This window comes from Microtus oregoni, unplaced genomic scaffold (assembly GCF_018167655.1).
Source record: "Microtus oregoni isolate MIOR12 unplaced genomic scaffold, Mior012 000069F_ref0000032, whole genome shotgun sequence".
Classification (NCBI taxonomy): domain Eukaryota; kingdom Metazoa; phylum Chordata; class Mammalia; order Rodentia; family Cricetidae; genus Microtus; species Microtus oregoni.
The window spans coordinates 4,324,162-4,340,978 of record NW_024543976.1 but is presented as its reverse complement, the minus strand read 5'-3'; the positions used below and the strand labels follow the sequence as shown (position 1 = coordinate 4,340,978).

The window sequence follows — 16,817 nt, the reverse complement described above, 5'->3', positions numbered from 1 at the left end:
TGAATTAATTCACTTTAAGAGCCCCTCCCTGCTCATTTATTTTAAAATAAAAAGACAGGAGCCCTATAGGTTCTGGACATCAAGGGGTAGCAGACCCTCACACAGGGCTGGGTATCTCTTCTCCCCCTCCTGTCATGGATGGGCAGGCAGTGCTCAGGAGGATTTCCATGCTGGGTGTGGTGGTACCCAGGAGGCAGAGGCAGGTGGATCTCTGTGAGTTTGAGGTCAGCCTGCAAAAGTGGCCTTTCCTTCTCAGGGCCTGTTTTCCACTTAGAAAATGAAAACAAAATACTCTCACTGCCCAGGGTTGGCAAGACGACTGGAAAGGCCCACTGGGTGCAGGCTCCAGCATGGAGGGCAATAATGGCAGTCTTCCCTGAGGAACTGCATTCTAGTGGGAAGACAGCTCCAGATGAGGACAGAGACACGTTCCGTACCTCGGGAACTGGCAGTGGATGTCTTGTGTAACTTAGGTTGGAGAGGAGTGCTCCCTGTTCTCCATCCTTGCGAAGTGCAGTTGAGCCTGTGCTTTCTAAAAGCCTGAGGCAAACGTGGGTGTAAATGCCGGGCCCTATAAGGGGCCTCCTGAGTGGGGAGGGCTGTAGCACCGGCCCAAGTGCTCTGCAAACTACTTTTGGCTCTGCAACCAGACGCCTGTCGCTCTGGAAAATCCACTTCCCAGGTTCTTACTCTTTGTGGAGAGTGAGATAGAGAGGCCTGCTACCCCGCCCTGCTCCCGCAGTGTATGCCCAGGAAGGCAGTCACTTACTCTTACTGGATTTCTTCTTGTCCTTCTTGCTCTTTGAGTCACTCTGCTCTCGGCTCTCAACCTTTAACCCCAGCTCACTTTTGGGCTTCTCCTTAGCCCCTCGGGAGCCAGGTGACCCCTTCCCCTTGCCATCAGCATTCACTTTGTCTAGCTTGGATTTTGCCTTGGAAGTCTTTTCTGAGGTGATGGCACCGGCTCCATCCTCCAGATGCTTCTTCTTGCTCTTTGGGGCCCCAGCTGCTAACTGGTCCTCCGAAAGCTTCCGCTTCCGGTCCTTCTTCTTATTCTCCTTGACGATCTCTGTGGCCTTCTGCCTTTCCTGCTCCAGCAGTTCTGTCAGGACCTTCACCACAGAGGCCTGCACCTGCGCCTCGCTCAGGGGCCAGGGCTGCTCCCGGAGGCGCTGGGTGATGCTGTCCTGTAGAGCCTGTGTGGGTGTTGCTGGGGTCCAGGAGCTTTTCTTGGCCTTTTTGGACTTCTGAGGTGTGGAGCCTGAGGAGGGCTCTTTCCTACCTGTGGATCACAGGTCTCGGAGGTCACAGGTCTGGAAAGCTGAGGGACAGATCTTATACAATATATGAGAACTGAGGGGGTGCACCTCCTTACAACTAGAAAGATGGGAAACTGAGGCCCAGGGGTCATACTGCCCCATCTACCTCCAATGCTTACGCTTTAAACAGGGATCTCACCTCTAACTTCCAGCCCTGCTCTATGTCTTCACACCAAAAACTCCACTCAGTTATAGTTGGGGACGGGCAGTGTCCCCAGAATATTAGTGAGATGGAGGTGACAACAGGTGGAAGTGAGTCACTCAGGTTCTAGGTCTGCCTTTACCAGTTTACTGTAAGGCTTTGGCCAGGTCACAGTCCTGCAAGGCCTGTGTCCCACTGTGGAACAAGCTAGAAAAGCAATGGTATCTTCTGCCATGACCTGTGGATTTATAACACGGGAGAAGGTCCTACGGGCTGCTGTTCAGCCCCTGTCTGTGGACATACAATGGGTCCCTGGCCCATCAAGGCTGGGGCAAGAGGCAGATCGGGGAACTTTGGGTATGCTGTGTATGCATGTGGTGGCTGACTAAGCAGGTTTACTGCCTGCCAGAGTGACTTCTGGTGCAGCCTTTGTTTAGAATTTTCCACGCCTCTGCTTGCCTTTGATAATTGTGTGCTGACTACATGTGTAAAAAAAACCTTCCACAGCCCCCTCGAAAATGTCTCCCTGTCGCACCCGCCTCTCACATAGACAAGAACACTGGGGAAGAAAGTGAGCAACAACTCCGCCTCTGACCCAGCGCAGGAAAGCTCAAGTCACAGCCCAGAGTTCTCAGTCCCATCACCACTTCTAGCCTCCCAGGTCACTTGGGCAGGTCTCCACCATTCTGTGTACATTCTGAGTACAGAATTCTGACACTGTGGGTTTAGGGGCTGGACCCTAGTAATGTTTGCCTCAAGGAACTCGCTCTGTAGACCAGGCTGGCCTCAAACTCACAGAGATATGCCTGCCTCGGCCTCCTGAGAGTTGGGATTCTTTAATCCATGTGCCACCACCCCCTGGTGACAATTTTCTATATGATATACTTTTGCCAGTACACAGTGGCATTACTCTTGCCTTGCATGGTTAAGACATAGGCTCCCAGGAGCTTTTGCTACAGAGTAAGTCAGAGCAGCCCCAGAGACCAATCCATCACCTAGGGTGTCCTCTATATACTGAATCCTCCAAACAGGACTGCTGGCCAAGTCCGAGTCATTCTGAGTCCCTATACCCAATACCCTGGCCCACTAACTAAGAAAAGTCAGTAGGGACAGCTAGGGGGCCGAGGCCTCCTCCACAAGCCAAAGAAGCTTCACTAGCTCCAAAGGGGTGGATATACCCTCTCCCAGGGTGACGAGAGCCCGAAACCTAGGCCTGGCCTCCAGCTGTGTTTTGGGGTACTCCAGTCCCCACAGAGGTAGCCTTGCATTTGAGAGACATAGGCAAACACTGGCGAAACTGTTGCTGCTGATGGCAAGCAGGGACCAGCAGCCTTGCCCCTCCACGTCCTGCTGTCCCCCGACTCACCGGTTTTGGGGAACGTGGAGTCTGCTGCATTCTGGGATTTTGCTTTCTGCTTGCCATCTGGATTATCTTTGGTGACGGGAGCAGAGGAAACCAAGGGGTTGGAGTCTGACCTAAGAGTGGCTTTTGAAGTCTGGGAATCGGCCACAGTCACCCCAGGAGTCACATAACCTGAGAGGAGAGACTGACGAAGCCCAGTGTGAAAGACGCAGTGAGCCCCTTATCCCCAGAGGCAAGGCCTGCTCTGAGGAAATCAGTTCAGTGACCCAAGATCAGGCCAAGACAGTCAGGCATCTCTGTGGCACCGAGCCACAGAGCCCAAAGACCCTTGGGGCATACCTTCTAAATCCATGTAGTTGGAATCAAAGTGGAATCATATTCAAAAGGGGAATATTTTATTGCCAATGGACCATTACCGTAATGGAAAAGCATTAGCATTTTGGACCGGGAAGATGGCTCCGAGGGTAAAGGCGCTTGCCGTGAGCCCAACAGCCTGGGTTCCACCCAGTAGCCCACATAAAAGTGGAAGAAGACAACAATGGACTCCACAAAGTTGTTCTGACCCCCACAAAGGAGAAAATCATCACTGTCTGTCCTTACACAGATGAGCCTTAAGACAGATCTAAGGGGTAGTTTTATCTGGGCGTGTCTTAGACTTCATCTGCATCTCTTCCCTAGACCCCAGGGCAGGAGCTGAGGCTCCATTCTGCTAAGGGCATCCCGGAGGCAGGATCTTGCCCAGGGCCCTGAGAATAGGATTTTAGACACTCGACCCAAGGAGTAGCTGAAGTCTAAAGCTGCAGCTACAAGTTCTAGCTCTACCCTGGCAGTTACCTGTGAGGGGGCCACCAACTCATCTTCACTGGATTCAGCTGGGGTCTCTTCCACCACAGTCTCCTTCTGGGAAAGGCCCGGATCTAGCGCAGAGCAAAGGTCTGTTGGTGTGGGTCCCTAGTGGCCCTGTTCATCAGGTTAGGCAGAGCTCCTCAGGAAGGCTGCAAAGCCTGGGTCTTCCTATGTTCTTCACCCTCCCGCACAGCCTCCCATTTCCCACCCATTGATGCTATCCAAAGCGCTCTGTCTGACGCATCTGAATGCCACGGTCTTCCTTTCTGGTTCCTGAGGCTCCCATTTCTCTGCTTTCCACTGTTAAGGAAAGCAGAGTCCCGAGGCTTTCAATAAAGGGAGTCTGATACCAAGAAGATGCCGAAGGTCAAACAGCAGTGAGGTCTTTAGTTGTGGACAAACAGGCCCAGGCTGGGCTATGTCTCATCCCCTGCCCTCTCTTCTAGAATCCTCACCCAGTCTGGGGGCTGACTTGGCCATCTGGGGTCTCTTGGCATCCTCCTCGCTCCCTGAAGAGATGTCACTGCTGTCACTTGAACTTGTGGAGGGTCTGGGATAGCCCGAGGGAGGCTGCTGCTTCTCAGGAAGTTTGGATTTTCTGAGCTTATTGGCTGCTTTGGACTGGACAGGTTTGCTCTGGGGAGTCACAGGGAGTGTTTCCAAGGCACTGCTGATCTGTTCGGTACAGAAAGAGCACAATGGAAGTCACAGCAAGAGGGACACACCACGGCCAGGCCCTATGTGGGAAGCACCACACGTGGCTCCCATGACTTTCCCCACAGCTCTCTGGTGGGCACTGTAGTTTCTTAGCATGTGCCAGGACATTAAGGCCTGGAGACATAGAGTAAGGGCTGGTGGTAGGACACACAGTCATGCTGGGCTCTCACTGACATACAGCAGAGAGAACCCAGTTATGGGTGGAAGGAGAGCAGGGTCAAAATGGTCCACACAGTTCCCCAAACACAAAGCACTTGAAGGCTAGGTACTGGTTGTGTCTCACTGGCTGTGTGTGCATAGAGCGTGTACACACATACACACACATGCTTTAAGTGCACACACGCTCATGTTGAAGCTGTAACTAAAATTCAGGAGTTGTTCTCAGGAAGCTATTCACCATGTGACCTGGGCTCACCAATTAACACTAGGCTGCCTGGCTAGTGTGCCCCTAGGGACTGACACATTTTAGTCACTCAGTATTGGGATTACAAACCCCTGCCACCATGCCTGGCTCTTTCTTGTACTGGACTGACCCTGGTGGGATGCACCCTCAGTTTTATTTAAACAGGGTCCACTAACCTTGCCCTACTAATTAGCAATACACTGAAATGGGCGATGGCTAGGAGAAAATGCTAAGGAAGGCAAGCAACTCGTATTCACAGCATTTAAAACCAGAGCTAGAAAACGAATTCAGAGTCCATCAAGCTGGGAAGAGAAGGGATTCCACTTGCCTTTGGATCTCAACCTGCTCTTCCTGACAATGCCGTGGGGATTTGGGAGCTAGGCTCCAGGACCAAATGACAGTACTAGGGTGCTGGGAGCAAGCCACGGACTGCCAAGCAACACCAAGGTAGCAGAGTGACCCTACCACAGCCCTCTCTTACCCGACAGTACCTGAGTGGACGCTGCCTTTGGTTTCTTGCCTTTTGGCGCCCGACTAGACTGCTCACTTTTGTTGGGCTGGGGGGCTGTCCGTGGGAGGGACGTGGGCACAGTCACCACATTGGCTCTAATGGCTGAAATGGAGAAGAGAGGACAGGCACATCAGGGTACAGAAGCCCTGTAACTCCCCAGCAAGGTATTACCCAATTACCAGTTCTTCCCATGGACCTGGTGCTCGGCTTAGAGATCATCAAGCAGATGCTGGCTTGCTTTCTGCCAAGCCTGCCAGGCAGCAGCTCTCATGTCATTTGACAAGGCTCAGGGCCTTCAAATGGCTCCTGTGGCAGTGACTCCGAGCCTTGTCTTCTTGAGCAGGCTGCTACTCCTAAGCAACAAGCTAGACCATGGTGCCAAAGACTCCTCAGTCAGGAATCAGTGGGACAGCCACTGGATGCTAAGGAAGATATGCCCAACAAGGTCACATGTCCCCATCATGTACTAGTCAAATCACAATACTGTTTTGCTGCCAGTAGGAATCTTGCTGTCTCTACTTAATGAGAGAAATGTCACCGTGTCCTGATACACAACTGCAGATGTCTGAGCTTCCAGAGGGCAAGCCACATACAAATACACTAATCTACCTTAGGTTTGGGGATGAGACCAAGTATATCTTCTTTTTCTATGCTACAAGGGATGGAAGCTCATTGCCGGCCTGATAGCCTACTGCACAGCCAGCTGTTTACAGCAGAGCTGTCTTAAGACTAGCCCGGTCCCCGAAACCTTGGGCTCTCAGGCTTGGAGACGACATACAGAAGCTTTGAATGTAATTCCTTCAAAACAAGGTAGTAACGCAGGGTCCAAGGCTGAGCTCCTAGTCTTCCTGGCCAACGACTCTGCTAAGCCACTTGGCTAGCGTCTGGTCCCTTCTGGTCTCAATGGGGAAGAGCACGCATGGCAGCAGCCCTCCTAGCCGAGCAGCTCAAGCAGAACTCACCAGGAATGGAGGGTTGTGTGGCAGGAATCATGTCCTCATCCTCACTTTCAGAGGAGGAGCTCTGGGCTGTGGAGCCTGAGGCCTGGGCTTTCCTCGAGGTGTTCACAGCCTGGATTTGTGTGGGGGTAGCAGTTGGACCAGCTGGACTACGATTGGGGTTGACAGAAATCAGAGGGGATTTAATTGCCTTGAAAAACAAAAACAAAACACATACACACTCAGTGATTAAAGGCTTGGCCAGGGGGAGGGAAAGGGAAATAGGTGAGGGAGGGTTTTATAATAAGGCAAGAAGTTCAAGGCGCTTGGGCACTTGTAGCCCACTCCCACCTATACCAGCTAACACCCAGCACAGCAATTCATAGGGGCCCAGCCGACCTTCACAGTGACCCCCAGAGTGTAAGCAGTACCCACACCACTGGACAAATGAGAAAATCTTAAGTCCACAGAGGAAGACACACAGGCAGCAAGGCAAGAGTTGGAATGTCTAATTTAGCCTCTTTCTTCTGATGACATCAGATGGCCACCTGCTAAGTGGGGAGTTCTAAAAAGCACTTCCTAAAGCAGTCTGGCTATAAGATATGATTTTCCTGGAGTCCCATTGTCCCCTCCCCCAGAGACCCTGATACAGACTCCCTGAGGTGTGGCCCAGCATGCAGCTCCCAGTGATACCAATCCAGTTTCCTTAGTACCTAAACTGCCCAGGGTAAAACCACCAGAAAAACCAACAGATTAAGAAAGGGTTCAAGACTTTAATGTGTGTGTGTGTGTGTGTGTGTGTGATACAGTCTGGCCTTGAATGAAGAGCTCTACCTGCCTCTGCACCACCACTCACTAACCTTATCTGGACTCTAAAACAGGAGGACAAGCATAAAAAATGTTACTCATCAGATACTTCGGAAAACAAGCACACTGACTGCGGGTCAGCTTGCTAGCTGTCACACTGTTTTGTGGTTATGCTTAAGAGGAAAAGGAAAAGCCCTATCATTTTGAGCTGCATACTGAAATCCTGGCGGATGAGATGACATGCTTGAGGCCAGCAGGTGTTGGAAAGCAAGCAGAGTGTGCACAAAGCCAATCTGCTCAGGACCGAACTAGTGAGGGTTGGGACCATGTGTAGGGTGCATCATTTTACTTTACATATTTTAAAATCCTGAGACAGGGTCCTACTGTGTAGCCCACCAGGCTGGCCTCCGACTCTTGACCCTCCTGCTTTGTCTCCTAAATGCCGAGATTACAGACATGTTCTTGCATGCATGTCCTGACTCATCATTTTACCTTTGGGTCTGTTTTGCAGGTCACTGAGATGGTAAAGCAGCGTCAGACTCAAGACAGGGAAGGCTAGCTGAGCAGTGAACCACAGGTTCCCAAATGTGTCACTGCATCAAGGGACTCTAGGTCTATTTCCTTCCAAAGCCCCAGCTGACGAAGGCACAGAGTCAGGAGACAGGGGATTGGAAGGCTGCTCGCGTGCTCTGGCCAGCAGAGGGCTGCATGAGGCCCACAGAGGGACAGATAGTCAGGTCCACTGCAACACCCTGCCCACCTGCTGCGCTTCATCAGGCTCCCACCACCCCAGGGGCTGTGGGACAGAAGGAGAGCAACAAGCTCAGCACTATGGTACCCACGAGTGTGGCAGCACTGTTGCACTCAGGCCCTTCCTACCCTGCCAAACAGCCTCCCCCGCGGCCGCTCTGATCTGCCACTTCCAGAGCCTTCCTTCCCACGTGATGAAAAGGAGAGGGATGGAAAGTGGGAGAAGGCTTGTGGTGGAGGGAGGGGGATCTATATATATGTGAGAAGACAGAAGAACAGATTGTTGGGGACCAAGAGAGGCAGCAAACCCACTGAGGCAAACAATAGCGTCTTGGGATGTTAAAAGCAGCTCCGCAGCACAGCCTCCTCCAGTTCCACCTGCCCACACCACCCCAACCCAGTGCAGGGAGGGCAGGAGAGGGAGGTGGTAGTGGCCTGGTTGCTGAGGGCAGGCTAAGTACAGGGAGCAGTACTTAGGCCTGAAGCATTTGTTTCCCACCCTGTTATCATGCCCTGTGTGGTCAAGCCCAGCTGCCCATCTGCTGAAAGGTGTGCCCACCTTGAGGAATGCACAAAGCCCAGCACATGTGGAATGCGCTTTGATCAAAGAAGTCGACAGAGGCAGAACAGCGCAAGAGGACAACACCTTCACCAAAGCCCCTCACCCTGTGGGTACTGAGAGCAGAGTAGGTATGGGGATGCCCTTCCCCTTTGCAGGAATGATGCTTACATAAGCAAACTTGGGGTGCTTTGGGCAGTGCCTATGGCCTGTTGTCTCAGCTAGGCTCATACCTACTGTGCCCTTATTCTGTAAATCTCCGGCAAAGTGGGGAGGTGGGGCTGGCTGAAGGGACAGCACTAGGAGCTTTTCTCAAAGCTGCTTTGTGGGGCTAGAGGAACAGTTCAGCAGCAGGGTATGTCCTCAGCACTCATGAGGTCCTGGGTTCCACCCCAGAACCACCAAAAATAGAGGGAAAAAAAGAGGAGGATTATCGTCATCACCTGGGGGACAGCTAACAGACCCTCGGGGCCAATCCTACCCAAGGACTTGGAAATAATACTTTTGGGGGTATAGCTAGGAGATTCGAGGTTTATTCTCCCCCACACCCTACCCCAAGAGCTGAGGCTGATGCTCAGAAAAAGCAAGCATCTCACTCAGGAAGACCAGAAAACTGTTTTCAGATGTAGGATTGGAAGACAACTCTCCAGGGACCAGGCAGGAGTTCCCTCTAGACATAATCATGCAAGCCCTAATACCACAATTTAGATTTTTACAAGTTCCTTGTTCTCTGACTCAGGACAGGGCCCATGCCTTTGTTTTGGCAAGAAGACAGAGGAAGTAGCCTTAAAAATAATTAAGAGGGCTGGGGAGATGACTCAGGTTAGAGGACTTGGGTTTGATTCCTCATCTTCAAACAGTGGTTCACAACTATCTGTAACTGCTGTGCCCACTCCCCTGAACCCTTCTGAGAATCTAGACACTACAGGCTCTGCTTTTTCCAAATAGAGACTCCAGATCTTTAAGCGTAATGTACCAATTTAACAGTAGTTCCAGCGGCACTTGCTTTAACTGTGAGTGTGAGTCCACTCCACTCACACAGACAATCAAGGCAGCCTTCCCTCCGAGCTGTGAGCCCACTAGGAGGGAGCTGACCCAGAAAGGCTGCGTAGCACACCGACATCCTGACGGATGAGACGATGGGCCCGAGACCAGCAGCAGGCGTTAGGACTGAGCCAACCTGCTCAGAATCGGGACCACTGAGGTGGGGGTGTGAAAGTGGAGTGTAGGGCAGCTGAGCAGGAGACCGTGCAGACCACCAGGATTTAAACACCATTCCCAGAGCTCTTTTTGAGCCACAGTCCCCCCTCCTCAACAAGAGGGCAGTGCTGTCTCTAAAAAGCCTGGCTTCGTGGGAACATGTACCATCTTGCTGGATAGAGTGGGCCTCTGAAGCCAGAGAAGGTGCCCTGGGCCTCATGCTCGGGGACAAGGCCAGGTAGAAGCAGGGAACAGCAGAAAATGAGGTGCAATACGTTGCCCAGGCTTGATCTGGGGTGAGGCCCATAGATTCCAGCTAGGCTTGCAGGGGAGGCTCTAGATTTCCAACAGTACATGGACCAAAGGGGCTATGGAGCAGTGCAGCGTTCAAGCCCCTTTATGAGAAGGTAAGGAAGGGGGTCTTAATCCCTGGCCTGGCAAACAGGGAGCCGGGACAACCTGCCCTCCCAACAGTGATCAGGCATTCCTACTCAGGAAGGGGACTCAGCCAAGGACCTGGGCCACTTGTATCGTTACATAGTCACCATTACCAACTCCATTTTACACGGAATACCTGAATCATAAGAGGACCCGGGCCAGCATGGGAGGGCTGGGGGTGTGAAGCCTGCACCCTACCATGTTCTGTGGACTGTCCATGTCAGAAGAGTGTATCAGAAGACAGACAAGAGCTCAGAGGCTGTGAAATGCTGTCTCTATGTGGTGAGATATCCCCTACACTCTTTCCGAAGAGTGACACCCTGGCTCAGCCAGTGGAGGCGTTAGAAAAGACACGACCTACCTGGGCGGACGGCAGCTCCTCATCACTGCTCTCTGAGGACTCTTCTGTGCTCTTCTCTGGGGGTGCTGGTGCTGGGGTCCTGCTCCGGGCAGGTTGGGAGGTACCATCCTTTGGAGGGGACAGGACCTGAATGAACATGTGACAGGGAAGGGAGCCCAGTGGAGGAGGAAACATGGTACCTCTTGTGCTGAGGACAGTGTGGCCTATCTTTTTTTTTTTGAGACAGGTTTCTCTGTGTAGCTCAGGCTGCCCAAGAACTAGCTCTGTACACCAGGCTGGCCTTGAACCCACAGAGATCTGCTGGCCTCTGTCTTTGGTGGCAGTGTGACATGTCTGCATGAGCCTTTTAGGAGGCTTCATGGACCATGTGGTCAAAAACCATAGAACTTGTCAATCAATGAGGAAGAGCTGGTGGTGACGCCAACTCAGAGGGGCCCAGGGAGGGCTCTGTGCCTCTCAGCATGGGTGGGACTGTCCTCACTCAGCAAGTAGGACCTAGGTTGCCAGTTTCTCAAGAGAAGCTAGAATATCTCAACTTATATGTGACACTTCCTACTTTCTATAAAGTCATGACTGGCCAAAACTGACAGGGACCATTTTTTCTGATGATCTCAGCTGCCATCTTCCTAAGGTGCCACCTCAGATGCCATCACCTATCAATTCTACCAGGTTGCATCAACAATGTCTGAGCTCAAACCAGACCTGTCACCAGGTCTCTCTGTGTAGCCCTGGCTGTCCAAGAACTCTTTCCCATTTCCTGGGCCCACGCTTCACTGAACTAGACAGGCCCTCCTTAGACAAGACTGGCAACATAGCCCAAGCTCCCTGTGGCTCTCTGATAGGGGTATCTTTGTAGGCTGGATTCATACACCTTGGGAGAACCTGTCTCGGTTTGCACAGGAGTGCTGTGGAGGCCCTGTGAGCTACAGGAGAATCTAGGATGGTCTTGGTTAGAGACTTACAGCACATTTCACCAGGGGACATGGCGGCCCGGGGAAAAGGGATCCTGGAGTTAGAACTTCTATCTGCTCTTCCTTTTCACCAGACCAAGATCAGTTTATGACCAAGGAGTTGGTGACAGCGGCTCTCAGGCCACTCACCTTAGCTGGGGTGATAGCTGATGGCATCTGCCCGTCACTGTCGGATTCCTCACTACTGCTCTCCGAGTCCTCCATCTTCTTCTTCTGGGCCTGGGTAGCTGTAGGTCCTGTCTTCTTGGCAGTTCCTAGTTGGCCCCCTTTTCTAGGAGACTCCTTGGCAGGGGCTGAGGCAGCTCTGACCTGAGAGGTCTTCCCCACAGGTTTTATCTGAAGAAACAGCAAGGGGAGAGAGCTCGAGGACCCAGGTAGATTCTGAGGCACACCGAGCTGTGCTGAGGGGCCTGGGCCAAAACACACCGCCATAACTCCAGCTCCGTCTTACCTGGGTCGGCGCCTCTTCCTCACTGTCTGACTCCTCTTCACTGCTGCTCTCTGAGCTCTTCCCCACTCCTGCTCCAGCCACTGGCCCTTTCTGTGCTTGGGTTGCTGGAGCCCTGGCTTTTCCTGCAGCTGGAGCCGATCGCTGGCCCTTTGCAGAGACAGCACTGTTCTGAACAGTACTAGCAGGTGGTTTCCCCTGGATTGAGAGGCGGCAATGGCATTAGAAGAGGCTATAATAAAGGATACCCTGCTTCTGCAGAGTGTCATCAATGTTGGATCACTGCTGGACCCCTGTTAGACTTATCCCATCTTGTTTTGTGGTTTGTGGTCGCACTTGCCTTGGAAGGGACCTCCTGCTTTGCTGCAGCACCTGCAGTGCTCACTTTCCCAGAGGCAGACACTGGTCCTTTGGCTAGAGATGTCTTAGGTGGGTTGGCTTTGGCCTGAGGAGATTTCTCCAAGGGCTTGGCCTGGAAGGAAGTAGGGGAATTAGTAAGGTGGAAGGTGACCTGAAACAGCAATAATCCATGAACTCTGGCACTGCAGACACTGCACTGATACTCTTCCCAACTATCAGCAATGTGAACTTAAGAAGTCACTTGAGCCAGGCGGTGGCGGCATACACCTTTAACCCCAACACTTAGGAGGCAGAGGCAGCAGATCTCTGTGAGTCTAAGGCCAGCCTGGTCTACAGAGCAAGTTCTAGGACAGCCAGGGCTACATAGTAAGACGTGTCTACAAAAACAAAACAAAACTACAAACCACTGAAGCCACTTAAGTTTAGTAGGTCTCACTTCCCCTGTACAAAAGGAGTATAATAAAATGCATCTATGAAATTTTTGCAAAAATCAAATAGGAGATTGAATGTTTAATACAGCGCCTGTTACTAACAAATACTCAAATTCTATACTGTAAAACCAGTAGGTATCATCCTACCTAGACAAAACTGTTTTTAGGCTCCCTTTCAGCTAATGTGCCATGTCATTAAACTCTACTTAGCAGAACAGAAGCTGAGCACCATATAAACTCTGCTCCCTGGAATGCCGAGGGAGGTGGAGCTCAAGCCACCTTGAGTGCAGTAGAACTGAGTAGGAGGTAACAGAACAAGACAGAAATTTCATTTCGGTTTTTTGTTTTGTTTTCTGTTTAACTTCATCCTTTTTCCTTTCAAAGATTTTTTTTTTTTTTTTAATGTGGATGAAAGTTTGCCTGTGCATATCTACATGTCACCTCACGCCTGGTGCCTGTGCAGGTCAGGAGTCAGATTCCCTGGAATAGGAGTTTCGGACTGTTGTAACCACCATGTGGGAACCAAACCCAGGTCTTCTGCAAAAGCCATCTCTTCAGATGCTAATTAACCTCATCTAACTACTATCTAGAGAAGTCCTAAAATGTTTGTTAGGGCATCTAGCTTGTACAAATTCACAGGGGCCAGAGAAAAAATGAGAAATCATTCTAGAGCACGTGCTGTGCTGGGAATGGAACCCCGGGCTCTGTGGACAGCAGCTAAGCACTCTACCAATAAGCTATGGAAGGCCCCAGCAGGCGTGAGACAACTGACAAAGACTTTCAGAGCAACCCCTTCACTGCGCAACAGTAAGGCATGCAGCAGCACTTCAGGCCCTGACTTATCCAGAGGTCATCTGGTCATGACTTAAGGAAGGTCCCCACAGTGCAGACTGTGACAAGGCCATCTTCATTTCCTGTCTTCCTGGACCAGGGGGTACGGCTCTCAATTCTGCCACCAGCAGCCCAGCCCACCAGTAAGACAGGTTCCCGGGCAGTAGGTGGGCAGGTGAGGTCCTACCCACACCCACCACAAGGGTGGATTTCTGACAGGAGGGTAGCCAAGGCCCCAGGAATAGCACCACCATCCATGAGGATGGACCTGCCTCTGGCCACTGCCACTTACCCTGCTTGTGGTGCTACAAAAGCCAGCTTGCTTTGCTGTTTTGTGCCACTGCCTCTCTGTCTGAAGCCTATCTTCTACCTCACCAGGTGACTTTCAGTTCCTCACTGATCCGGCATTCCTCTTAAACATCTGAGGCGCCATGCCTGGCCAGCCCTACTGCTAAACACCCCAGAACAGCCCCACCGTACCCTCCTGGGACAGTGTGCACGCTACCACAAAACTCCTGCCCAAAACAGCAGTGGGCAGAGTGCACAGGACACATCCAGATCTGTGAGAACCTAGAGACGGGGGCTCAGGAAACAGAGCGCAGGGGAACTTGAGGCCCAGTCGAGTCTGAGCCCCAGAACTATCAGCTGAGCTATCCTCAGTCTCAGTCCAGGCTGGCTCCTCACTACCTCACCTGTGCTGGGGTCTCATCTTCTTCACTGCTGGATTCTTCCTCGCTGTCCTCTGAGTCTTCCTGAGTTGTAGCCCTGACCTGGGCAACTGCAGACCCTGTCCTCCCAGGGTGCACTGGGGCCACCCCCTGTCCCAAGGCAGCTTTCCCCTGGAGGTCCTTTGCGACAGACTTCCCCTAGAACGACAAGGGGATAAAAGGGTTTCACAGGGGCCTGAACTGCCCCCGTGAGGGACAGCAGGGAGCCACCTGGGCAAACGCAGGCTTCACCTGTACCTTCATGGTACCAGGAGCAGCTCCTGACTCTTCCTCACTAGAGGATGAGGTGCTCACTTGCACAGGGGCAATCATGGTAGATGCAGGGGTGGCGGGGGTGCCCTTCCTAGGAGAAGCCTTTGTCTGTTTTTCCAGAGCTGGTTTGGCCTGTGGAGAAAGTGCAGACGGAGGCTGGAGGAGACCCCTTGATTCACAGGCCACATGTGTTGTGAGATGCAGCTCATCCTGGCCTCCCTACCAACAGAAAGGAGGGTGTCGATGAGGGCGGGATCGGCAGCGAGGTTGCTTCCCCTCTCTGGTCCCCACCTGAGCCGGGGTTGGAGCCGCTGGTGCTGTTTCCTCCTCACTGTCACTCGAATCCTCGCTGCTCTCCGAGTCTTCTGTGCGCCTTTCAGTCTTGACCTGGGTGGTCACAGACCCCACCTTCTGAGGGAGTGCAGGAGTGGCCCTTGTCCCCAAAGCCTTTGCCTGGAACGAGACACGTGAGATCAGTGGGGAGCCTCAGGGAGACAGCAGAACCTAGAGTGAAGGGGCTGGGGCTGGCAGGGCCTGGAGACCCCCGTGCCGAGGCCGTGCAAGGTCTTACCTTTGCTGCGGCCACAGCCCCATCGTCAGACTCCTCCTCACTGCTGCTGTCTGAGTCCTCTTCGGCCTTTCCCACCTGGACCCTGACTGCTGCCGAGCCTGCCTTCCCAGGGCAGGGTGGATGGGCGCCTTTTCCTGAGGACCCCAGGCTGACAGCGGAAGCAGGTCTGACCTGGGGGCTTTTCCCCAAAGGTTTCATCTGTGAGTGACAAAGGGCAAGATCAGGGGAAGACACACTGGTTTTGAACAGAGGATCACAACCCTGTCTAGGCAGAGCATAAGCTCCTGGCCTCACCTGGGCAGGACTTGTGCTTGGGGCCACAGCCAATGGTGTCTTTACACTGTCGCTCTCCGACTCCTCGCTGCTGCTGTCCGAATCCTCAGGCTTTGCTGCCCGGGCCTGGGCTGCTGCAGGCCCTGCCTTCCCCGGGGTGACTGGAGGAGCCCCTTTCTGGGAGGACCCCTTGGCAGGAACTGAGGTACCCCTGACCTGAAGGTTCTTCCCGGAAGGCCTCGCCTGCTGTGAGACAGTGAGGAGTGAATCAGAAGGAAGAAAGGATGGGGGCCGGATGAGTGCAAAGCTCTGATGGAGCAGACAGGCCCGGCAGGTCTATGTCTAGGCTTCACCTGAGGAGTGGTCACAGCAACTGGCTCCTCATCCTCACTGTCAGAATCGTCCTCACTGCTGCTCTCTATATCTTTCTCTGGCCTTCCTGCCTTGGCTTGGGTGGCTATGCGCCCAAGCTTCTCTTTCTCTGCTGAGATGGGCCCTTTCCCAGGGATCCCCTTGGCAGCGACTGAGGCAGCTCCGGCATGAAGAACTTTTCCAGAGGTCTTTACCTGGTGAAAGAGAAAGAAAAATTCATTCTTCTAGTTCCTCTGGTGGTGACACTAGGAGAAAGCCCAGAGGCTCCTGAGAAACCAGTTTCCTGTCTCCCCTTCAGTGGTGCCCTAGCTGTCCCAGCCCCCTGGTTCCTTAGCAATGACCAGCTCCATATCCTCTTAGCACAGAGACCTTCCCATTTCACCTCACCACACACCCCCACCCCAGTGATACCAGTATGTGGCTTTCATTCTGGCCATGGACAGTCTCAGTGTGTAAGAGGTCAAGTCCTTAGCTGGAAAAGTCCGCTCTATGGGTACAGGCACCGGCCTTTGTCTGGCAGGGCTCAGGGCAGTAAAGGGATATGCAAAGGTAGTTGTTAAGGCACAGTCTGAACACAGGAAAGAAGTAAAGCTTCCCTAGGCTTCCTAGTGTAGACAGCAACAGGAGCCCAGAGAGCCTCTCCTCTATCTCCTAGATCCAGTTCCCACACTAGCTTCCTTTGTCCATTCTCCCTACTGCTCTCAAAGGCTCACCATTGCCTCTCAGGTTTGGCAGGGGGGCCATAGACCTTCCAAGACCTTCTGTGAGGGGCAGTGACTGCCCATGAGCTGCATGCAGCACATCTCCACAGAACCAATGCTGACGACGCAGCCCTGAGAAGGCAGGGTCTGTACACTGTAATTTACCTCAGAGCCTCAACACCCAACTCTGCTCCCTGCCCCCTTCAACTTCAGGTCTTTGGTCATATCTCCTTTGGGGTCCTTCCCTGGCCACTTCAGGTTGTTAACCACCTCTTCTTTAACATCTTAATAATGGCCACGCACACTTCACCCCACTACGAGCCCTGGATATGGACTGTTCCTCCTCGCTCTAACTCTTAAGAGCTCCCTAGCTCCTTCTGCATGTCCCAGACTGTGCTCAGGGCTATGATATTGCTAGCTGAACTACACTCCAAGGGAAAGGCCCCCAAAGAGGAACAGAATGTTCTCTATAGCGTTTGATTGCTCAGGGTCTGGTACGGCTGGAAAAGCTAAGGTGAGAACAAG

The 16,817-nt window shown here is 52.6% G+C and overlaps 1 protein-coding gene across 6 annotated transcripts in view; it reads right to left on the bottom strand.

The window, feature by feature from the left end:
* Nucleotides 1–16,817, bottom strand: part of Tcof1 (treacle ribosome biogenesis factor 1) — a 30,778-nt gene that overhangs the window by 1,269 nt on the left and 12,692 nt on the right. The window contains exons 8-23 of one of the 6 annotated variants that reach the window (XM_041641379.1): nucleotides 15,573–15,785; nucleotides 15,241–15,465; nucleotides 14,947–15,144; nucleotides 14,667–14,828; nucleotides 14,355–14,507; nucleotides 14,088–14,261; nucleotides 12,114–12,245; nucleotides 11,777–11,971; nucleotides 11,455–11,661; nucleotides 10,355–10,480; nucleotides 6,264–6,450; nucleotides 5,282–5,403; nucleotides 4,126–4,345; nucleotides 3,659–3,741; nucleotides 2,828–3,008; nucleotides 770–1,282 (exon numbers count right to left, since the gene is read on the bottom strand). In XM_041641379.1, coding sequence (XP_041497313.1) covers nucleotides 770–1,282; nucleotides 2,828–3,008; nucleotides 3,659–3,741; nucleotides 4,126–4,345; nucleotides 5,282–5,403; nucleotides 6,264–6,450; nucleotides 10,355–10,480; nucleotides 11,455–11,661; nucleotides 11,777–11,971; nucleotides 12,114–12,245; nucleotides 14,088–14,261; nucleotides 14,355–14,507; nucleotides 14,667–14,828; nucleotides 14,947–15,144; nucleotides 15,241–15,465; nucleotides 15,573–15,785 — 3,091 coding nt within the window. Of the gene's footprint in view, nucleotides 1–769; nucleotides 1,283–2,827; nucleotides 3,009–3,658; nucleotides 3,742–4,125; nucleotides 4,346–5,281; nucleotides 5,404–6,263; nucleotides 6,451–10,354; nucleotides 10,481–11,454; nucleotides 11,662–11,776; nucleotides 11,972–12,113; nucleotides 12,246–14,087; nucleotides 14,262–14,354; nucleotides 14,508–14,666; nucleotides 14,829–14,946; nucleotides 15,145–15,240; nucleotides 15,466–15,572; nucleotides 15,786–16,817 lie in introns of those variants that run through there. The other 5 variants (XM_041641382.1, XM_041641381.1, XM_041641380.1 and 2 more) reach the window with 5 other exon arrangements.